We start from the raw sequence: 25,105 nt of genomic DNA, 5'->3' as shown, positions 1-25,105 counted from the left end.
GTGAATGAAGCAAAGAGACCCAGAAGCCATTTCTAAAGATAAACCCCCTGAATCCATTGCAGGCCTGTCTGACCTACTTTCTCAAGCTACTGATTCTTATCCACAGGAGAGAAAATACCTGGGCTGAATACGTTTTCTCTTTTTTACGGTATGTATTGTACTTGGTTTATTCAAACGCAACCTCAGGGCGTTAGTTAAAGTGCCCAGTGGAATCACGTGCACGCTGCATAATTGATGAGGATAGTTCTTCAATTGTCTCCATCTTACTTTTTACTCTGAGCTTTGAGTTATTAGCGTTTGACAGAAATTCCTTATGCAGACGATAAAACACCAGTATGACACTTAATGTCCACCACACGATGGACAATCAGCCATTAAGACCACACATCTGAAACGTCTGAGCTGTTTATGTCCCTCTCACCTGTACTGAGCCTGGAAGTGTTCCTGGACAAAACTGTGTCGACCCCGAGGCTGCTGTGTGCTGGCTGAACTGGGACTGGAAGAATCCTCCACTGGACTGGGTCCCTGCAGATAAATGAACCCAAGGGAAAAAATATAAACACATGGTATTTATTTAAACTTTTAAGAATTATTTGCAAAGACACATATTATCATTATCAGATTATCATTCCCAGTTTTATATTTACAAAGGCACGAGAATACTAAATGCAATTTAAGCTGCAGCAGAACAGATTTTGTATTGAGAAATGTGTTCAGGCTGCATGCAAAGTGAATCCTTATTTATTTGATTCCCTTTGCCCAAATTCATTTCAGGAACCTGATATGTAACTGACATAAGATTGTTATTGTTTTGTTGCACAGGAGAAGATAAATCAGAACTTCAGAGAAAGAGGGCAAAACTCTGAATAGTAGATTTCACCACAGCTGAAGGCAGAGAAGAAAAAATAAAATATTTGTGTGGCAGGTTGAAGTGAATCAAAAGCATAAGTTGTGCAAGTGTCTGGGTAAATAAAATCAAATAAAACGTTAGAGCAGGGAGGTATGTTATGTACCTGTGAGAGAAGTAAAGTTGAAATGGTAAAAAGCAGAACATTCAGCACAGATTGGATTTTTGTGTCAGCCGTCCTCAGTGCCACGCTGATATCTGCTGAATAAACTAAATCGCTGCGATGGCCTGCATGCTGTGTCGGACGCAGCAGGAGAGCAAAAAGACTTTTAAGACAAACCTAAGAATGAAAGCATGATGGCAATGAATTAAAGATGGACAAATGACTTGGGGAAACAGCACAAAAGATTGCTGAATCTTTATCTTGTCAGTTAACTCTAGGAGGTAATGACTGATTAAACACACACAAGCTGTGAGTCACTGTATGTGCAAGTGCTGCGGTGTCGTGTGAAGTGAAGAACACACTAGAGGGGTGTAAAAATGTGTTTATCGGCAGAGCAACGGGCACAGACTGCGATGGGGTGTTCAAAGGCATCAGCCATAAATCGAGCTCTGCAGCGTCACCATTTTTGTAGCAGAAAACTTTGCACGATTTAGCAGCATTTGCGCAGGTGTAATTAATAACATAATAAAATAATTCTATAGGTGAGCTGGCTCCGTGGTCTCGTACACGCGGGCTTGCAGACTGATTTACTGGGGCACTTGACAGAACTGAACCAGTGATAATTGAATGTGTTTCACCTATGTTGTTCTGCTATGACAAGCTAAATTGCTGTGAAAAGTGTCTTCTTGTTGCTCTAATGACACACGCACAGTACACTCTTACACAGGTAGGGCTGTTATAGCGCCATGTTCTGCCTGCCTGCTTGTCACGTGAACGGCGCAAAACCGATACAGTTTATGCTGGTCTACCTGCCTGCCAAGGATGGTAAACACTTTATGAATCTTTTAATGGGCCACAGGTGGGATTTCTCCCACTGCAGCTGATGGTAAGTCTGAATGTGACATATGGGTCTATATGTTTATGTGTGTGAGAGGAAGTGACAGTGGGACAAAGAGGACTGCACACAACTCAACAAAGAACAAGAAGAACTGCAGTGATGTCATGAAGAAGTCCGAAAATGACATCATGCATAGCTCAAAAATGCACTTCTCAAGGTATCTCTAAAGTACTACAGACACAACCTGAAGCTTATATAGACTGCAAAAATCATCTATGTCTATGAAGTCAGAACATGACATTATATAGTGTAGTAATGCATTCACTAATATAACCAATAAGAATAAAGACAAGATCTACGGCTTATTTAGACTGACAATCATTTGTCACAATTTTGTATAACTGTCATTATGATATCTATCTGTGTGAAACACACTGCATCCTCTTCCCAGGGAGATTAACGTGTTGATTCTGTACATTGAAATTTGGGGATATCAATAAGGATCACTTTTTAACCTGTTGTGTTGCTTCAGGATGGGGTTTCAAACTTTCACTCGTGAGAGATTATCCAGTATGTTGATGACAAGTTGTTGATCTTCTCTGTACCTTCTCTGGGGGAATGAGACTTTCTGTGCTAGTCTCAAATCATGCCTTTGGAAGTAATGACGACCCAACTTTGCAGAAGTTTGTCTGTTGTTCAAACCAAATCTAATCATCTCTGCATTCACTTTGAACAATTACCTGCGTGGTGGCATCTCAGAAAATCCCTCCGAGGATGGCACTTTCCAGATTATTTAATGAGGCAAAAGCTCAAAGCCCAGAAACCATGTCAGACAGTTTGTTTGCAAACTTCTCCTCAGCCCATTTCCAGACTTGGCCTTATCTTACCTTTAGTGTTTGCCTCTATACTAAGTGGATAAAATCACAATATAAAGCCAATTTTCCTTTAAATCACCACAAATTCAATAGCGATACTACTGGACTCTTACAAGGAGAAACCACGAGACAAAATCCACAATTAGTGCTGCTGTGTCTTGCAATGACACCAAGAGTTAACACAACAGAGCGGAGAAGAGGCAGCTACACCTGCTGTTTGCTGGGATCACTATTTACTCATGATGTAGAGTAAGATAAGAGTGACAGCATTTAGAGGAAAAAGCAGAGATAAAGTAAGAAATAACAGACGGATGCAGGTGCTTCTGCCCCCGAGCAAACGTTAGCAGTATATTTATTTCTATAGCCCATATTCACAAATCGTTAAATGTTATCGGGCTTAACAAGGTGCGACATCCTCTGTCCTTAACCCTCAACAAGAGTGAGGACAAATATACCCTATTAAGGGGAAAAAACAAAGAAAACCTCAAAGAGTGCAATAGATGTCTCGTGTAGCTGAACAGTATGAACACAAAAACATAATTACAACATTTACAATTCTTAATGGGCTGTTTAGAAAGACAGAGTGAGCTAAAGACATTGGAAAGGTTGCTCATTGGGACCAAGTGATGAATAGATTTTCTCAATCTTGGATGGACTGCATGTGATTTTGTGTTGGATCTCTGACAATCATGAGTTTTAAAGCTCACTTGAATTTTTTTTTTTCTACAAAATAGATTCATTCAAATAATTTCTATTACTCTATATGAATATAAACAAAGTAAATTAAACCATAGAAATTGTGTTTTTAAATGCCATTGTTCTGTATTTTCACATCTTTGCATCGTGTCCCTTTTTCATATCACAAGCTGAGCTGTGGCAGACTCAATTTCACCCTCTTTTCTTCATCTCTTCTCTGGAGGACAATGGAGAACAATCCTCAGACCCTCTGAGACAAGAGTCGCTCACAAGCATCACCATGGAAACGCTGACCGCATTCCACCATACCATGTGGGATCTTTTTTTTTAAATCACTCACAGAATGGCTGGGAAAAAAAGAGTTTTTGGCACCATGTCAATGTCTTATGTGCACACTTCAGTGCATTCTAAAATAAATACAAAAACTCAACCTGAGGATCGTAATAGCACTTTTTTAAGCACTGTCACAACAAGGACAAGAGAATGACAAGTACTCAAGTGCACTCAACATTTGCAGACAGCTTTTCACATTTTCAGAGATGTCATTTGCAGCACCGCACTGAATGTGTTCTCAGCATTAAATGGACTATCTGACAGATTCTAAGAATCCCAAAGCGATGAAATACATCAGGCACAACGTACACCAGTGTAACGTTTTAAATGCTAAATATGAAAAGTGTGAAGGTTGAAGGTTTTCAAGACCCGAACGCAGACACACACTGCAGGTGGGTGCAGTGAATAGGGCTGGGCGATAAAACGATATAGATAATTATCGCGATATAACTTTCCTCGATCGAAATTTAAGACATGTCGATATAACGTCCATGTTTTGACGGACAACACGAACAGCCAATGATAACGAGCATAGCGCCGAGCCGAACCAATCATGTGGCTGGAATAGAGTTACGAGGAGTAGCAGCACATGTGTTAATGTTTGGGCTCCTGCAGAGAGGAGGATGACTATGCATCTATGCAGTGACTGAACATTATCATGTTTTCAGCTATATTCACAGTTTCAGCGGGTTTCCACCACTGAATAATTATAACACAGATGCTTCAGGACAGACGCACATTAAAGGTCTAGTCGTCCTGTGTCTCTGTCGGAGTCTGCTTCGTCCTCACTCCCCCTCTGACCTGCGCTCACTTTACACTTTAACAATAAACACCCTCACTGATCACAAGTTATTAGGACACAAACAGGACTGACGTTTACTTTGTGTTTGTTAGATTTTCTAGAGTTTATGAGACACATGTTTAAACCTGCTACACAACAAGAGACGTAACGAGAGGGTCAGGAAATCCGGGTTAAAGTGACCGGAACGATCAGAAAATATTGTGATAAGATTTTTTTTCCATATCGCCCAGCCCTAGCAGTGAAGACGATTTTAATTGGAAAACCCGGCTTACAGGTGCTCCAGCTGGCAGGCAGGCGGGCAGATGCAGAAGCGGAGACAAAAACAGGCAATTCAAACTGGAATGACTCAAGGAAACAGGAGGGAACCGAGTATAAGCACGATGTAACACCGGGGGAGCTGCAGAGACAAAATGACAAACTGAGAGGGGAAACACGGGGACTGAACACACATAAGGGCCGAGGTAATGAGACTCAGGTGAAACACATTAGGACCGGGCAGGAAGCAGAGACACAAGGAACGTATATGTAAAGTAATTATAGTAGGAAATAGTCACGTATAGTTGTCACTCAAGGGGGCTGATCACGGACATCTCTTATCTGAGACAAAGGTTAATGGCGTATGTGATGTCTGATGAGACATAATTTGGATATAACGATGGACGACATGACGGCTCCCTAAATATCTCAATTGCCCCCTAGTGGCTGGCTGCAGCACAGGTTATAAATCCCACCTCCTCCACATTGCTGATGGGACATGGACCAAACTAAAAAGTCAAAGTACAGGTCAAATACATTTTTCACAGAGATGGTGTCATTTGCGGTTCTTATAACACTGATGTATGACCAAGTGTTCCTTTCAAATCAAGTTCGGTTTTAATCAGTTATTTTATGCTATAAAAATTAGGTGAAATACGATGATTGACAGCTGGGACTGAAGCGATTGGTCATGTATTTGCAGGAACTTGATCAGCCTATCGCCACTGCGCAGAACACAATGACAAATGATGTCATCAGCCCCAAATGGGTCTGTTCCATATATGGTATATTTTGACTTCATTTCTGGATAGTTAGAGGAAGTGGAGATTCATTTCCCATCATTATATACAGTCTATGTGATTTAGCAATTCATATTTTCGCACACTGAAGACATGTTTTTTCTATCATTCAACTAAAGGTGAATTTAATTCTCTCTCTCTCTGCATTTTAAACACACTGGCTACCATTTAGTATCCTTCCTCACATACATATACATAACTGATGGCATCTACAACCCTGAATGAAAGGAAGCCATTGAAGACAATTTCAATAGAGCCAGTAGTAACCGTAGCCTAAGATCAGGGAGTACAGTCGGGCAAAGAGAGGAGGAGACAAAAGTTGTTCCTCCATCAGGGGCTGTGTCCTTCAGAGGACGCATTTGAAGAACGATTGCTTCACAGCAGTGTGACTAGGCTGTCCCATTTTGAAGGCTCCTTCAAATGCGTCCTTCCATTCCCGAGCAGGTGGATCCTTCTGGGGCCATTGCACGCCGATGAAGAAGCCAGCCAGCTAGCTAACAGTGTGGCTGTGCTGCAGTGAGTGCAGCCATTAAAAGTAGCTAATGATACAATAGTAAGAGTGGAGACACAAATAGGAAATCCTCCATAGACCAGACCGTCTCATTTCAGTTCGGCCTTTGTGGTCTACGCGGCCCAAGAAGGCCACCTCCTTTGTGGGCTGCGTTGACCACGTTCTACGAAGGAGGCGGTCCCGTATTCGATACACAGCTAAAGAATGGCTTTGATACTTTATTCTCTATACATAACAAATCAAAACAATCTATCCCTTGAGGAAGGCATCTTCTAGACAGGTCAACAACATCTTAACCAGACCTGAGAACAGATGCCTCCACTGAGAGAGGCTACATCTACATATAAGACACCTATTATACATGGCAAGGTGACATCCAGTATATATTCTGTACACTGCAGATAACACACACACTGGGAGAGACAGGGAGAAAAAGCACAGAGCGTACGGAGTCTCTCTTTATTTAGCACAGAGCGAATAATGAATACCACCACAACTCAGTTCCTGCTTTGCTATCGTCTGCCAAAAATAGTTGCGGGGGTCGGCCGCTGCAATATCAAGTGAATACTAATATTCAGAAGCACTAAGCTGTTCAATTGTCACATGGGTGTAATCCAAATAAACTCTGAAGGACCAGATCTAGGCCTTATTCAACTGTCTACTGTTGCTTGGGAACAAAAACTACTGGCAGCATCTACATGCCCCTGGCAGTGTAATTGATTTCTAAGATTTACATATTGGTCCTGGTTCCAGCACTCAGTGTTCTAGCTGTTTGCCTTGTACTCTAAGTTGTTGTAGCATCACACTGCGGAGGAGCGGCTGTCAGAAGACGGTGGAAGAGCAAGGAGCAGGTGCAACTGCAGCAAGTACCTGAGAGAAGGACTGGAGGGAATCTTCAAGGGCTCAATTGAAATGCTCTTGCAATAAAAGGGAGCTTTTTCAAGCTTTTGTGTATGAAGCCAGTTTTTTGGGGGTGTTTTTTCCCCCACTGCCAGGTGTTGTTTGATTGCAGCACAAAGCTATGATCTAATATCGTGCACTTGCCAAATGCCCGGAGGACTTTGGGTTCTGGGATTTGGACGCGTATCTTTGAGAAAAAGAGCTGAATTATTTTTGATGAGCATTTATAGTAACTTTGCTCCACTGAGCCGGTTTCTATTCTTACAGCGGTGCTCCAACATGAACCACTCGTCAGTTTTGGCAGCAGAGCCATTCCCAGCATATTGAGCAAGGTTTCCGTGTGTTTCCGGGGTGTAAAAAAAAGAGCTAAGGTCACTTTGAAAAGAACATTGTGTCCTCCAACTCTTTTGTTCTCCCTCTCTGTTTACTCCCGCTCTGAGCGATGAGAGGTCAAATGGGTACATATCACCACCATCAGCAGAGCTCAGCATCATCGCATCACAGGAGCAGCAAACCCACAAGGGCTTATGGGTATTGTGTATCAGTGAGAACACTGTGCTTTGTGCACATGCAGGCACGAAGGCTCACCAAGGCCTGATCACACATGAATAAACACACACACACAGACACACACGGAATCCAAGGAAGCACAGCCCCAATAACAGCACCACTGCATTGTCAAATTAGAGAGAGAAGCCATGTTGGTGCTTCAGTCAGCCTCAGTCAGCTCTTCCAAGTACTGACTGAAACATCAAGATCTCTCCTCTCAGCCTGCCTGTCTTCACCTCCTGCACCACTGAGGGACATCACAGCATGACTAGGATTTAGTAAAGCCACCAAGACACTCTCATGTGAATGTTTGGCCAATAATATCAGCCGATATGAGTTTTTCACAGACATAACCGTATCTGTATGTTTGTCGATATAACTTTAATTCTAGAGAAGAAACAATGCAGCAATGATGCATTTATCTTTAAAAAACTTTATAAAACATATTTTTATTCATTTTAGTAATTCTAGTTCTTTTTACTTGCTTGAATTTGTGTTTTCTTTTTTTTTATTAATTAATTTATAATAACTTCTAAAGTTAACAATAAAATATCAAGATGCATTACATTTCTTTGTCATAAGGTTTTGATAATGACATCCTACTAAGCATCCACATCTGTGATATATCATTGTAAAATGTCTCCTCCTTAATATCAGTGTCAGCATCAGGCCCCCAAAAATCCATATAAGTCAGGCTCCATTCAAAATAATCACTGATGTGGTCAAATCCTTAAAAATGATGGTAACAATGAACATTTGCTGAATGGGCCTATTAGTTTGCCTCACTTAGGCAGTACATGATAATTGGTTGGCAGTATAACAGCCACTTCTCTTCCTTGTAACCTCAGATCTTTGCTCCTTGTCACCTTTCTGACACTCAGGACTGAGTTCTGCGTGATCAGTGGAACATTTCTCCGGTGCAGCCACTGTAAATGTCTTTGGCCCTGTGCCCTCTCTGTCTGCTGGCAGAGGCACAGCTTCCCTCCGGAGATCTTCACACTCCAATCCCTACATGAAAACATATGTTGTTATCAAAGCTCTGCTGATTCCCCGTGGCACGCATTCATGTGAGACGTTGCTGAAGAGCTGCTCCACAGCATGCTGGGGAGCGAGTGGGAGTTTGGATGTATATTTTGAAGATGTGCGTATGTGTGTACTTATATCTTTGTGAGGGACATTTTGAGCATATTCCTTACAGAGTGAGGACATTTTGACCAGTCCTCGCTTTTTCAAAGAACTATTTGTGGGTTGGAAGGAAAGCGCAGTGTCAACTGTGATTTTTTTTCTCGATGTGAGGTTATGAGCAGCCACATATGAGTGAGACAATGTCTATGGCATATCCATTTTACTTTTTATGTAAAGTTAAAAAAAAAACATTATTTCACTTTACAACCTATTAGGTACGCCTCAATTAGCCAGCAATAAATCCTCCCTCATGAGGATCATAATGTTCAGTTTTTACTGAATCAGCTGAAGAGAGGTATTGATTTACTTTAATGATCATTTTGGAGGATAACATTTGTAGTGTGGTTGAACTGTACAGGGTTATACAGACAAGGGTTCCTATTATTTTCTCCATCCTATTTATACGAATAAATGCCAACAAAAATAGAAAGGAACACTCAATATAAGCCAGTACAGATTTGACATACTTACGTTGTACCTAGGTATAGTGTGTTGAGTGCATATGTCACAACAATCCTTTAGAATGATGATGATGAGGATTCAATAAATTATTGAACTATTATTGAGATGGGCCACTGCAATAGTTTGGATAACTTAGAAGCAAACTGTAACCACCCTGTGACAGTGATGCAGCAGCCTGCAGTCTGGTAAGGTGAGATCTCTCTGAGGTAACAGGGTGATGACACCTGCTGGAATAACAATTTCTCCACTTCCACTGCACCTCTTTACTTTTCCCAGTCTGTAGTGCTTACTTTTGAGCAGCAGCAGCCACTGTGTTTCCCCCCGTGAATTGTATGAATTAATTTCTCAACACTTAAAACTGACAAACTTCAAATTTTAATGCCGGCGGCTCTACGCAGGAGTGGAAGTGACCTGAAGGCACTTCTGTAAAGCGACAATAAGGACATATCATTTTATTAATTCTACTGGGTGAGTGTGTTGAGTAACCTAAGCTGCGATTGGGGAAAATGTGTCTTTTATTGGGACTAAAAATAACCTTAAAAAAAAAAGGTGCCCGACTGAAAAAAGACGCTGATTCAGTTATCATCTCAAACCACATTTCTAATCAACTGCCTGGCTCAAGGGGCTTAACACATCCACCTTAGCTGCCAGCACCCTGCTGTGAGGCATCCCGATACACTAAACACAAGAAAATGCCTGCTCACACAGACATTGCACACATCATATACTTACTCTCTCTCAAACAGGTAAACACAGGCATGTGTATGTGTATTCAGGCAGGGTCATAACACCTTCTAGTTCTTGCAAAAGCACAATAATAATATAACCTCTGGCTCTTGGTCTCGAAGCAAGAGAGACGATATTGATAAAGGAAAACGGTCCCAGTCTGAGAGATGCTGAAATAGGTTTGCTAAGGAATTTGAGATGCTGCCATGATTCTCCTTCCAAATGTGTTTTCAGCACACTGAGGCAAAGGATTTCAAGCCTGTGTCAAGTGCCAAATTCAACCAGGGCAACCAGGCATGTGATCTCAATTAGCCATACCTCAGGTTCAAATGACGAAGGTTTGGAAACGTTCTCATTACAAAATCTGGGAGACAGATTCCAGAGCTGAGTCAAGTCTTTCTGGGAGTAAAGCACATTTCTTGCCTGCCCTAGCTCCTGGATGTAGCACCTCACACATACAAATAAATTAGGTTTTATTTCCTTTCCTCTAGTGTGTCGCATATGTTTTTTTGTGCATGTAAAAAGGTCTGCAAAGTTAAAAGGCCTCTCCACTGCAGAAAACACTGCTCCTGAAGCTCCTGAATCATTTGTATTCCGGCAGCTACTTCAAATTCAAATTCAAAACAACTTTATTTGTCCCTGGAGGGCAATTCTAATTCTTCTGAGGTCACATGACATCCCAACAACATTTGCATAATGAGCACCTACCTGCTAGTCTGACACACACTCTAACAAAGCCAAGTAAAGCCAGAGCGGAGGCCAACATTTCCTACATGCACTGGAAGTGGTTGATCAATAACAACAGAGTGGGTCAGCTGGCCAATCACAGCAGACTGGGCTTTATCGGGAGGGGGGGTCATGAAGAGACAGAATGGACAGTATGAGGACAGTGATGTGTTTTCTGAACATTAGAGCGTGTAAACTTTTTCCAGTAACAACTCAAATTAAAATGATGAGGGTAAGGGTTAACCCTAACCCTGAATATATGAAGAAGACGTTATCAATATTGATAGTGTAGAGTTGGTAGTTTTTTATATAAAACAGTGTTTATGTCTGTTTATGTCTCAGATGTTGGACTTTCCAACTGCACTAAATAAACCACAGTCTGCTCCACAAAATTACAAAGAAACCTTTTTAAGTAAAGAATGAACAAATAATTTGTCATCGTAATAAAAGATGCAAGAGCAAAGATGGGAAGACTAAAGAAAATGAATACAATTACTGTGTAGGAAATATACTACATACTAATGAACTAAGGGGGTCTTCTGATCTTTTGCGAGCTTTGTGTGCAGTTTCTATCTTATCCAGCTTTTTTATCTGTGCATTAGCATGTGTACTATTTGGGAGTGTATGCTCAGTAACTTTTTCTGTGGAACACTTCAGAGAAGTTGAGCGAGCCCACACTTACAGCTGCTGGTATCAGCTTGATGTTTTCAGTATCCTGCAGGAAGAGATGACGTCTCCCACTGAGCGTGCGAAATTAGTCGAGCCAATGTTGACATAGCTGTTGGCTGCTTCAGGAAACAGCCAGATCTACTCTTGTCTTTCAGAAGACACCCCGCCACCAGAGCATTTCGATGACAGTCATATCAGCACAGGCCAGATTTTATAACAAGTGAGCATGTGTGCGTCCTACACCTGAGAGTTTGTCAACACCATTTAAGCCGAATCCCTAATTAAACAGCTTCTAATAACAAATCAAGCTGTGCTGAGAGTCTTTCATAATTCCTCAAATGATCAGCGTGGAGAGGCAGCATGGCGGAGGTTGATCAAGGTCAACAAGCAGAGATACAGGAGGAGGGAGTCAAAGGAACAGACGGCAAAGAAAGGAAAGAAATATAACAAAATATTGGGCCAGGCAGAAGAAAATTACTTCAAGGCCGTTGAGACAGGCATGCAGCATGGCAGGAGGAAGTTACAGAAAATATGTCAGCAGCAGTGTTGAGTTAATTACTTAACAAGTCACATCGTCTGTCCACTGAGGCTCTAATACTCCTTCCAGTGAGGCAGCTGAAGTTTGGCCTGATGATGGCGCCAGGGAGGAGCTGTTTTGCTTGCTTCATCAAAAAGGTTTATGCTCCGTACAGTGCCAACTTTAGCACGTTCAGCCAAAGGGCACAGCTGCACTTCTTCAGGCTCATATATTATTATTATTATTATTATCATATGTTATAGAGATTTGTTGAATAAAAAGTAAAGAACTGGAAGAAGCAGTTAGCAAAAGAAAAACAGCGAATTTCGGCTAAGGCTGACAAACTACGTCTGAGTGGAACATAGATTGAGAACTTTGCCATTTCAACTGCATGGCAATGTAAGAATATAGTTCTGAAACAACTCCCCTTAAAGGAGAGCTATGATGCTCATGTTCAGGTTCATATTTTAATTGGGGATATTACATGAAAAGGTTTATCAGGGGTGCCAAATACGTCAATCGACCCACACTACGATCGCGAAGGTAGTGTGGGTCGATCGCCTCACGCATGCACGATTGGACATGAGGCAGTCACGTGGACGCTCCGGCTCTCTCACGCCGGGTTCACACAGGACGCAGAAGCGCAGCGCCACGGCGCACCGCGCCATGGAAAGCCAGGCACCTCCTTTCCGCCCCCCTGTTACTCAATTGTGCCGTTCACATAGGCTGCGATGCGCCGCGCAGCGCCAAGGGCGCCTCGCGCCCTGCACCGATGGTTTCGGGGTCGAGTCTATTTTTTTCGCTTGCCGCGAGCGTATAGCGCCAGGAAGCACACTGAAAAAGGATTTTAAACGATATAAATGACATATTTTATATGACATAAATTATCAAATATGCATCCCATACTTTGTATTCCCCTTCTGTTGTCCTGGAGTTTTAATTTTCCCAATTTTCCCAATCACATAATTAAATGTCCCCCTCTGCCCATCCACTACAAGCACACAAGCAGATAGACAGAGAGAGAAAGAGAGGGGTGGGTGGGGCTATGAAGACCATCATTTATGCGTTTTCTACACATGGACTGGAACTACAAACTATTTTACAGCTAAAAGCAAAGAACTTTGAGAGAGAGCCTACTGTACATAGTAATTTAAGTAAGAGTTACTATAACTATAGCTCCATGTTACCTTTAGTTTATTAATAAATCTCTTAATTGATTTTGAAACAATGTAGCGTAACCTTCATTTGTTCCTATTTCAGTACATTTTTGTACGGGGGGGGGCGTGGCGGCGGTGGATACCAACATTATTTGGTCGGTAGATCTTGTTGAGCTGGTCATTTCAAGAGTAGCTCACAAGCCTATAAAGTGCTCCATTTAACGTAGTCTTTGGGCTTTTTTAAATTTTATTTTGGCCCAAAAACACTACATAACACACTATAGGAATAAAAAAATCTAAAAATCATAACATATCTCCTTTAATACTATAGAGGTTAAACACTTGGGCTTTATTGACAAGTAATTCCATCCCTAAAAACAGTTTTGGTGCATTCTTATTTAAACTAGTGAGTGAGTCAGATTGTGCTGTTGCATTTAGTTTCCAGGGAAAAAGAAAAGAGAAAACTTTTCACAAAGAGCAACATGAAAGTCAGGCGGGACTTTGGTCAACGTGAGTGGACAGAAAGAGTGGGGGAAGAGAGAGGGATAGAGAGAGGAGAGAAAGAGAACAGGGGCACACAGTGGTCCAGAGAAGGGGAGGAATGAAAGAAACGCTGTCCGTGCAGTAAAGCGGCTGACTCACCCTTATTCTTTCAGCTCCGGACTGCTGCCGCTAATTCGGCCTATTCAACGCTGGCTTACGGTAACAAGGCAGTCTGGGAGATAACGGTGGAAGCCACAGGCATGTTCAACCACCCCACCCTTTGCACCTCTCTTCCTCTGCTCCACTGCTTCCCCCTGCCCCCTTCCAGCCGTCAAAACTCCTTCTACACTGTCACTTCCCTCCAAATGCTCTTTGTCCAAGTCACTGTGTGCACGCTCTCAACAAAATGCTCCCCCTGTAGTGATGTACATTAATTACACCACTTGTCAACACATTTGCTGCATCTTTTTTCTGATCTTAGGCCTGAGTCAAGTTGAAGAGTACTGCATGTACCTATTCCATTTCATTCAGCGCCAAGTGCAGCGAGAACCGCCACTCTCCAGCTGTTACTATGGAGATGCCAGAAGGGCCAAAACAAAGGCAGAAAATAAGAAGCCTCAGAGGAGAGCCAATGGCAGAGCCCTCACACTCGAATCTGGCCTGGCAGCGGGGGCTAGAGCCATCCCTTTCTCTGCCAGGTCTCATCTGCACACAAGAAGTGCTTATTCCAAGCAAAATACTGATAAAACAATTGACAGGACTCACTGAGAGGAAATGAGGAAGGGTCTTGTAAGGGTGTTTGCACTCCCTGATAGGAGATGAGCTCTGAGATGTTCAGGGCCAGAGCCTCTTGTCCTAACAGAGAAAAAGGCTGCAAGGTTGATCTTGCAGCCTTGCAGCCTTTTTGCAAGGTTGATCTGTGCTTGGCTTTCTCTATAAAACAGGGAGAGATGTCATAGCAAGCTTTTTAAGTGAAACCTGATCACCTGCTAGACTGGTTAACATCCGCATATTCTCTCTCTGAGACGTTACAAAAGGTCAGATACACAGAAAATCCCCAAACACGATGCTTAACAACACACATCAGGTCTGCAATTGGTTTAGTTTTACAGGCAAATTTCAGCAAAAGCCCAGACAGCCAGTAAATGGAAGTATATGGACGCGGCTTTTTTTTTTTTTAGATAAGTCCACTTGTTTTAGGGGGAACATAATTGACGATAGATCTGTGTCTTAGTTAAGTACTGCATGGCCCTGCACCATGATTCTTTATAATAGGATCAACAGCATCCAAGAGGCAGAGGTTGATGCAGGGAATGAGTCCAACCGCACAGAGAGATGAGGGCGTGGTGGCTGCAGTTAACTGCAAAACACTCAAGAGGAGGAAGAGTGAAAGGCTTCTTGAGGAGTACTTACGGAGGAAGGAGCTGAGAGTTGCTGAGGTAGAGGGACGATGGTTGTCCCTGCCATGAACTGGTTGCAGACTATAGTAGTTTGTGGTCCTGATGACTCTTCTCAATTGTGTGTACAAAGCTGGATATTGTGCATGTTTCTTCAACAACTACACTGTCAGCAACTTCAGGGCAGACAGCGAGTCAAACCAACAGCTTGTCAGGGAGGGTAGCAGGTCACCGTGAGAAATCCCACCCCTGTTAGTGGCCAGTTAAAATATCCATTAAGTTTCAACCGTCCTGGGCAGGCAGGCATGATTTTGCATAAATTCAGTAGATACCGCTTTGTGTGTGTGTCTGTGTCTGTGTGTCTGTGTGTGTGTATATACTGTGGTAGTGAAATTGGCATCAAGTATTATAGTTTTTAATCAAGTCTGTTGTGAGAACCAGATCTCTGGTTTTGTGACATCCATCGTGAAATGTTCAAAGCTGTTTTGTTTTTTGTGTTTCATGAGACATGATGCTGCTGATACTGTTACAAGAGCTTTTCGTTTGGGCAGCACAGTCAGTTTTTTAAACCCTTTATCCTTCTGCACAATCTGCCAGACTGGCACATTAACACTTAAGCCGCTATAAAACCAAGAGAAAAAAGACATGCACCCACCCACAGTCAGTCACAAGCCAAAGAGCTACACTGCAAATTACAGGCTGATAAATAGACCACTGAGAGAATGAAAATCTACATTTTGAGAAAAAACGACCATGTGTTGACAACATAGTTTTGACTCAAATGCAAATACGTTTGTTTGAAAATAAAACAGAAATGAGCCAAATTGTCTTTTTAAATGTAAATTTATTTTTCACTGGATTACATATGAAACCAAATGACTAGAGCTTGAATGAGTTATAAATATTTTTAGTTCAGGCCTCTGAGGATGATGGTGAACAGGAACAGGTCAGACTGCATCGCAGCCACCAGTCCTGTTCCACAGGCCTGCAGGCACCAGGAAGACACAACCGTATAAGGCTGTAAATGTGGGTGTGGTGGAAGTAATAGCAAACAATGAATCCGCGGGACAGACATAGTTGACCTGAATAAAACCAACAAAAAGAACACAACTCTTTTCAGCTTCCACAAGCACCTGCAAAACCAGTTCTCGATATCAAACACTGATCAAACCTAAGACGACAGGTGAAAGTGAAAAATGCTATAGAGTTTCCTATGAGGACCTGCGTCAGATTTTTTATTCTCGATGCATGTCTGTCAGACTCAAGGTGACAATGTGAGTGGCCGATAGACACCAGGTATCTCACAGCAACCACCCCACAAGATCTTATAACTAAATCCAGTTGACCTCATCATAAAACCTGCTGTGTAAATGTTACATCAAAAAGGGATTTTCAGTGGAAGCAATGACTAATTGCTGGGTAAAAAAAATTGTTGACATGTACAAAATTTAATTGAAGTTCCAGTTCCAAAATAATAAGCCGTAATTATTTTTCAATTATTAAATTAGATTAGATTTGATTAGATTGCATTCAAGGATAATTCTGGTGATATTATAATTTTTTCTTATTTAAAACAGATTCTATGACAAACCAAAAAAACTTCTCCCCAACTGATTCCTCTGAGTCATCGAGGCGGTCAGGATTTTCAGATGCTGCCATGATTCTCCCTCCAAATGTGTTTTCAGCACACTGAAGCAATGCATTTAAATCGTGATTCAAGTGCCAAATTCAACCAGGGCGACCAGACATGTAATCTCAGTCAGCCAGACCCCTGGTTCAAATGACGAAGGTCTGGAGAAATGGAGCTTAAGCTCTGCCAAGTGGTTCTAAGAGCGGAGCACAACTCTTGCCTGTCCCAGTCTCTGGATGTAGCATTTCACTTACCGTGAAGAGCCTCATCTCTGTCTGTTAGCTTGATAACACAGAAACCACCTTTCAGCCATTCATAGATAACAAATTGGGGATCAAAGTTATTCATTATCACACTTTTATATGATAAGGCCATGAAATCCCTCTGGTTGTTTTAAGAGGGCTGTTCTAAACATGTTATCTGATCAGACAGTTAACATGTCCTCCTGCAGAGAAACTAAAAAATCAGAGCTAGATCACCGACAAAAGAATTACACAAGAAAACGTCATGTGCGACCTGCATTTTGCTGCTGAACCACAGAAAACTGCAGCAGGAGCATGGACTCACGAGCCCGGGTGCAGTCAGCAGCGTGTGGCCGGGGCAAATAAAATGCAAACATTGATGTCTTTAAATGGATTATGTGGATTTGGTTGATTTTTATATCAGAACAATGAATTGATCCTACTGAGTATTATCTCTGTGTAGCCGAAGCCTGATGATATCCTACTCCTCTGTATCATAGAGCCCCATTTTTGTCAATTTTTTTTTAAAGAAAACACATCAATGAACTACTCTGTATTTAGTCAATATCAATGTGTCTTTATTAAAATTCACATGAGCCCTGAGGTTTATTCTGAGTCAATCCCATATGGACAACTTTGATGCTGAAAATACTAGTGCACCATAACTTTGGCTGTAAATACACCATTTACTATTGTTTGAGTTACTAAAACTTTTTGAGGAAATGATTTAGCCTTTTTATTTTTTTTTAAATAAAGCATATGTTTGTGCCATGTTTTATAGAATTTATTTCAGTTGAAAAACAAAAAAAGATTGTTTGGTACCGTTCACTGGATTTTTTGACAATATGGAAAATACTGTATATTTTCTTTGTCCCTTTTGTGAGAACTTTGTCTTACACCCCCCCACAGACCAGAAACAGTTGTTGAACAAATATCATTTATCAAAGACAGATGCTGTTTGCTACAGTAGCTGCACAACACAGCATGTACTACACAGCCTCCACTACATAGACTCGAAGCACAACATCTCAAATTATGTATTCACTTTATCAGGAAATTTGTGCAGCAGAGTGTTTGTGTACAAGAGAGTATGACAATTAGTTTTTCCCCAGGGCCGTTACAGTCTCAATACACACTTCTCTAATCCACTGGGAGACCTAGCAATTCCTTCCACATCTTTAAAAGGATATCAAATTATTCAACGTGAAGGCTATTAAATTCAACGTCTGTACCGAGCTCTTTCAGAAACGCACTTATTTTATGCTCTGGACGTGAGAGCTGATTTCTGCAGCACTTACAGCACGGGTCTAACTTCCCTTAACTTCCCATAGTCCTCAACTCACCCTGATCTTCATCAGAGGAAGCTCTGCACCAGCTCTCCTCCACACTCTCCACTTCTCTCTCTGTGTGTCTTTCACTTTAATTCTCTCTCTCTCTTTCGGTATAGACAGAAGTTTATCTTTCAGATGTTCTTGAACTATTTAAAGAGGGACATCCTTTGAAATATTAATGTATTTAATGAAATATTTCCTAAGATATGTCCTGAATATTTCATTCACATAGTGGGATCCATTAAAAGCCTTTTGCAGTAAATGTCCACCTGCAGGTTGGTGGCAGTGTCGGTGATGCCCACCTTAAGTTACTGTACTTTGGTCAAGTGCCTACATGTGTGCGTGTGTGTGTGCGCGTGTTCTGGCAAGCGAGCTAAAAGTATGGACAAACATTAATAGAAAACATGTTCCTGACCTCAAAGAGGATAAGATGGAAAAGTTAAAGAAAAGAGCAGGCGAGGGCAACTCTGTCTGCTCTTGTCAAACATGCAAGAGAGGGTTTTAAAAGCTCATCCTAAAGTCTCTTCTACCCGCTGTCACACATGAACATGAACACGAACACACACGCACGCACGCACCAGTATGACATGAAGGAAGCGAGGACAGGAGGTTGTGGTTGCTCGCGCTACCATCTCCTACGCATGAATCAATTGCTGGGCTAGTGCTGCTGCCACTTATGGATCTCCTCTGTGTCCGTCTCTCTGAGCAACTGCTTCCCACCCCCTGAGAGGAAATATTAAATTTTTCATAACATCCCGCAGCATGGCATTTCAGTCGCAGCACTCCTCTGTTGGGCTGCTCAACAGCTGAGTGGGGGGTCCCTATACTTACAGATCCCTTGACTCACAAGCTCTGGCTACTCAGTTTCCAATACTTGCCTCTGTGTTGCTTATAGCTTCCTGCACAGAAACGTCATGCAGCATTTCTGTGATTCCTTCTGTGGAGCCAAACAGGTCTAACCAGATTTTTAGTCAACATTAGTCAACAACATTCCTTCTGGGGGGGAAAAAATGAGAAAGTCTGGTCAACGGAGGATTTCCTATTTGAATTCCAGGTTTCCACTCAAAGCTGGGAATGGCAAAATAAAAGGCTCCAAACAAAAGACAACCTAATAACCACACTGTAGACTGTCTGCCCAGACACATGAAACCAGCTATCGTCCGGTGAACACAGTTTAGCATTTAGCAGCTAAATAGACAAATATTTCTTTCAAGAGTTGGTGGAGACCAAACCAGAGCAAGAGATAAAGCAAAAAAATGTAACTTGCAGTCATCGGGTGGATAGAAACAAAACTTGTGAACAGGTTTACTGAGCTTCAAAGGAAAAAAATCATTAGCAAGCATCATTAGCAATTCAGTTGTAGCCTCTCATTGGCTACGTGATGACTAAGGCACCAACTCTTTTTTGTCCCAGGAGGATCTCCATTCTCACCTCATTACAATCTCTCACACTGAATAGAACAGTCTGTTTTCTACCTTCCTTTCTTACTTTCTTACTTATTGTCATTCTGTATTTTCTTTCAAAAGAAAAGACAGTGAAAACAGAGCAGAGTTTCAGCCTGAATTCTGTGTGAGCACTGGATGTGCTAGCATACTGAAAGACAGCCTCCTATTCCCTCCTTCCTAATCTGACACATTATATCTTTTAATTTGAACTTCTTCTTTTAATTTCCTTTCGTAAATTTCTTAAGATATAAGACAACGTGAAAGAGTCAAACGTGGAGACATAAATTAGGGTCAAATATTGGGGTGGGGGGGTTTCCTGAGCAAGCAGGAGTTTTTTTAACAAGCAGCGATGTACAGACAGTGGGCAGTGTCAATTCAGAGGTGACCCAAAGGAATGCTGAGGAGATCTCAGAGCAATTTCTCTCACGGGGCAAAATGCAAAGTCAACAACTTTGTTTCATCTCAATACGCACTGCAGCGGAAAACCCACCAAACAATCCGTCTCATTTCTCTGCACAAAGTCTGAGAGAGTTGAAGGGAGGGGATGGGGAGTGAGAGTGACAGAGGAAGGAGAAGGGCCTACTCATTCATTCATCTCTCACTAGCTGATAGATCGAGACATTACATCATGAAAGAGGCTTTAAAAAGACACTTGAACAGGGAGAGTGAATTATGGATGAGGCCGTGGCAAGAAAGAGAAAGCTAAAGTTTTAAAAAGCAGAGGCAGAGGTTGATGTTAAAGTTTCTACCCCCCATTAGTGGGGTAGGATAACACATGGGAATAAACTGACCCCGTCTATTCTGTCCAGACCATTTTACACCGATATGAAATCGAAATTCAGACATACATACAATAACTGCTGAAAACTGAGTGTGTGTGATGAAGGCCTGAAGTGCTCAAAAGAAGCCAACGCTGCAACAATAAGCTTTATGATTTATTTTCCAACATCAAACATTCTTCCCCAATTTCTGCAAAAGTAACGCTCTTTGGAAAAACGCATCAAAAAGAAAAAAAGCTCCAAGATGTCTCTTTCAGGAACCTTCACACTCCCTCCTCTCTGTCAAAAGGAATTTATGGCATCTCAGAAATGTCACTTTCACTTAAAATCAGGTTTCTGGCCGAGTGTGGGGTGGTAGTTGTGGCAGGGGTTACCACCGCTTTGATGTCACCTGTGTGAGAGAGAGGACAGGCTGAGCGGCGAAAGGATGAGGGCAACTAAAGGCCACACACAAGAAGGACTGATCTAGCCACAGACGTTGGTACATAACTTCAAAATGAAGTGCCAGGATCAGGGTGATGACGGCCCGACCCATCAGACACAAGGTGTCAGGGAGGAAAAAGAGCATCAGGTGCAACAAATGCTTGTTTTATCCACCATCTGGAAAGCCCCACCGTGTTTCAACAGGAAAATTGCACGTTAGAATTTCAGTCTGTGACATTGTCGTGGTACGAGTACAGCCCACTCACGCACAAGTACTAAGGCCTGGTCACATCAAAACTTACAATCCAGGATTCACTTGAGGAGGCAAAGTAAATCTAAAGTAAGTGTTTTGTGAAGAGTTCAAATTTGATTTAGTTTGTGATAACTTGATGCAATGACATTTTGCACTATTCACTTTTATACAACAATCTCAGTTTAGAGCACATCCTATTAATCCTACAGATACCTACAGATCAGTATCAGAATTCCTGTTATGCCCCAATATCAAAACTTATTTTACAGAATAAATAATGTAGACAAGAAGTGCTTTTATGGTTACAGTTTATGTACAAAAGTTTATGTTCTATGTATGTGGTTGTATTTGTGTTTTCTTTCTACTTAGTTATTGGTTTTAATTATAAAGTTTAGGGTTAAACTGTTAAATATCAAACCTCAACCATATTTTTTGTCATAACAGTTTTGTAATGACATCTTGGAATCACTGCTAATTTACTCCGTAATATCCGGATCAGCATTGGTCCCCAAAACTCCACATCAATCGGGCTCAAGTATAAAACACCATTATATTCATAATAAACCATTGTTTATTGAATATACTGGTTTGCAATGGCACACACCAGCAAAATGCCTGGGGAAAGTACACATACCAGTAGGGAGAAAATCGAGTGAAGCCCATCCCTACATCACCTGGCTTCTAGCCTCAACAAGCGAAACTCACTTCATGGTGTTACTGTCACTTCATACCAAAAAACTGTGCACGTGTGTGTGACACAATACTACGCTATTTGTATGCTGCACACCCACACACTTGCCGTTCAGTCACATCAAGAATTTATGACATTAAGATCATTTAATCTCACATAATCACTGTCTCGAAAAGACAAAAATGTTGTGAAGTCTAATCCTGGCATTAGTCGGTCTGTTGGTCATCAGTCAAACACTAATGCCACTAATAATTTAATCTGTGGTGTCTGTGAAATAAAGTTTGTCTGCAAGTTCTAATGAGTTTAGAGACATTTTAAAAACATGATCAATACTCTGATTTATGTGTTTAAAATGTAAACGCAGACCTTTTGACAACTATACTCTCAGGGGGGGGGAGTTATTGAATTAGTTATTATACTTTAAATATTTATGGAACATTTGCATTACTTCTTATCAACAGTGTTAATGTTATTCTTTCACAGAAATTATTCAGAAGCTGTTATTTTATGTTGAGCCAAAACGCCTCTTCATAGTTCTATACTAATTGTAAAGGATACCCTGTTGACAGTCTCTTCTTAATCCTGTCACAGTTTTCGTTAAAATGAGCAGAGCCAACAGATCGGTTCAAACTCTACTTTTACATCAAATGTTATAATATTTTGGTGTAAAACCAGGAAGGTGAATATGACGTCAGATCATTGGTTCCGTGATGACTGGCACAGATGATGGAAGACACCATAAATTACCCATCAACCTCTCTGTTGCGGACCACTATTTAAAAAAGAATAACACATAGATAATACTTTAGCAGTGGAGTTGCATTGGCAAACCTCCTACGCCACTATTGTCCATATAGGGTTATAGATGAAAGATGAGTTTTTGAATGCCCTCACTTTAAATCCCCCTCATAGAGGGCCTGGGGCAAAATGTGATTGAGCTCCATGTGCTCACTCAATGAACACAAGGGAATGGATGCCACTCTCCGAGACAAGGAAGTGTGAGATTGTTATCAGGATAGTTTAACCACTCTTCCTCATATTTTGAGAAAGGCTGAGGCCTAAGGGGAGAATGTAGTTCACCAGTTGTGAGTTTGATTTTTGAAGTTTAATATCATGTAATCTGCCATGGCTCATAGGCAGAGGCAGCTACATTCTGCACTGCAACCAGTAGGTCAAGAAAACTCCTCTGCCGCCTGCCGCTAAAGATTTTCCTCCCACTTTTCAAGCACTTGCTGAAAGAACAAATCTGCCAGTTTGGCAACATGTGATTTGAGCTTTCCAGTACTTGCTTGTTTTTCTTATATACTTGAATGACCATCGCAACAGCCACTAATTTATCACTGACAGTGAAAAAAGAACAATGATTTGAGCTGTAATGGTGCACAAAATCATGAGTTTAATGTGGTCCCCTCTTGGCCAGTGAAGTATACTGCTGATGTGGTGCCAGTGAAGCGAGAGAGAAACCAAGCGAGTTTACTGAGGTCCCATTGGAAGCAGGATTAACATTACTGAGCTGCCATCGTGTGTGTTCACTCTTGTGTTATGTAATGTCACTTGGGTGAAGCGCTGGACTGGTCACACTGCTTGTAGATCAGGTGCACTGCACAAACAAGGATTTTAACGCTGGTGGCCCTTTCTGCATGTCTATCTAGAATGGTACTGAGTTAAACACATACCTCGACCAAGGGTCAACAGTCCTCTAATGAGACCATGTTTAAATTCACGAGATCCAGATTTTTATTTGGATCTGGACCAAAATATCAGTCCCCTAATGTCTTATGTTTTTCAGCAAGATTCATGAATTATTCTCTGAGAAATCTACGATAATGTTGAAATACGTTCTCTCTCAATGTTAAGGAAGGGGGGGGCAAATCCTGGATCCGCACCAAAATATTTCTTCCCTGACTCATACCGCATCAGGTATACAACATAATGTATTAACTCATACAGTATTTACAAGTTTATGCACACAAGTAAGGTCTAATGCAGTTCAATACAACACAACTGCCTCCTCAGATCAAACCCTAAATAATACAGATAGGTCCATACTGTGTCAATATCCAGTTAAAGTCAATGGGACCTTTGTTTCATCACACATATACAGTACATGTACCTCACAAGCTGCTCTGAAAATGCTACAACCCTGAGATGAATCAGTGCATTAAAGATGCACATCTGTCTTTACCGGCAAAAAAAAAAAACCCACCATAAATAAACAACATATGTTCATGTTTTCCTGACAGTCAATGTACCATGTAGCCGTGAGTGAAATAGTGAAACACAAACGCGAATGTGCATTTGTGCTAAAAGGAACTCATTACACCTGTTCTCTGATTTTTCAACACATCTCCAGAGGATAAGTCATGACAGGAATGAAAATGAGGCAGCAAAAATGTCACAACATCAGAGGAGGAGGGTGTTAAAAATTGTCACAGAGGCAGGTGATGTGAGGTGATGTGTAAGTTGTAAAATAAGGGTTGCAGCTGTTATCAGTGCAACAGGTGGTGTTCATACAGACACACACAGCAATTACATAACTCGTTTAACCCATTCGGTTCATTTCCACATTTCAGCAGCAAGAGCCTGAGTCACACACACTCAAATGCACCACAAATTTAGTTTGACAGTAATATTCTCCACCGAGTAAATATGTTCAAATCTTCCAATGTTCCTTTTAGCAATAGACTGTATGACTGTACACAGATGGACAACACGTCTCCCCACTTCCTGCCACTATCCAGAAATGAAGCCAAAATATCTTTCACCAATCACGAGTCAGTCCGAGCTGTCAATCACGATGCTTCACCCAGTTTTTTACAGCATTAGACTAATTGAACCCAAACTTACTGGAAAAATGAACACGTCCATGTCCCATCCACTAACAGAGGAGAGAGGCTTTATGACCTACACTACAGCCAGCCACTAGGTGGCGATTGAGATGCTTTGGCTTTATTTTTGGGGAGCTTTATATACAGTTTATGGTTTGAGCCTGTTCCAGTTGTATTCACAGACTTGTCAGGAGTTTGCATAAGAAACAATCAGAAGTCTGTGGGTGGGTCAGTGTGAGGATGAAGTGAAGGCCAAGGTGCCACTCACTAAATGTCCGTGAAATAGACAGCTTCTCTGTGGAAACTGTTAAGTTTCTGTCAGCTCAGCATGACCTGTGTCATCCTAGACGCCTGTTCCTGAGGCTTCGGTGACAGACAGAGCAATCAAAGTCACTTTCCAGCCTCCCTCTCCCTCAACTGCCCGACTCAGCCTCCCCTCCCGTCTTACTTTATGTCTGTCCTGCCAGAAGACGTCTATTGTCATCCGATTTGTACAGAATCCATTGTCTTTCACATACAAGTTGAACATGGGCAGGAGGACTTTTGCAAAGCCCTAATAACAAATAATTTTTGATAAAGGATAAGCAGAGAG

General features: G+C 41.6%; 1 protein-coding gene across 2 annotated transcripts in view; it reads right to left on the bottom strand.

The window, feature by feature from the left end:
* usp43a (ubiquitin specific peptidase 43a) overlaps positions 1-25,105 on the bottom strand; it is a 103,092-nt gene that overhangs the window by 63,367 nt on the left and 14,620 nt on the right. For both annotated transcript variants that reach the window (XR_007035001.1, XM_047344623.1), the window contains exon 3: positions 422-525. Coding sequence is in view for 1 of the 2 variants with exons in the window: in XM_047344623.1 (XP_047200579.1) it covers positions 422-525 (104 nt within the window). In the remaining variant the exon portion in view is untranslated. The remainder of the gene's footprint in view (positions 1-421; positions 526-25,105) is intronic.

The sequence above is a fragment of the Hippoglossus stenolepis genome, chromosome 2 (assembly GCF_022539355.2).
Source record: "Hippoglossus stenolepis isolate QCI-W04-F060 chromosome 2, HSTE1.2, whole genome shotgun sequence".
Classification (NCBI taxonomy): Eukaryota; Metazoa; Chordata; class Actinopteri; order Pleuronectiformes; family Pleuronectidae; genus Hippoglossus; species Hippoglossus stenolepis.
The sequence above is the reverse complement of the archived record's forward strand: the minus strand, read 5'-3'. Positions and strand labels throughout refer to the sequence as shown.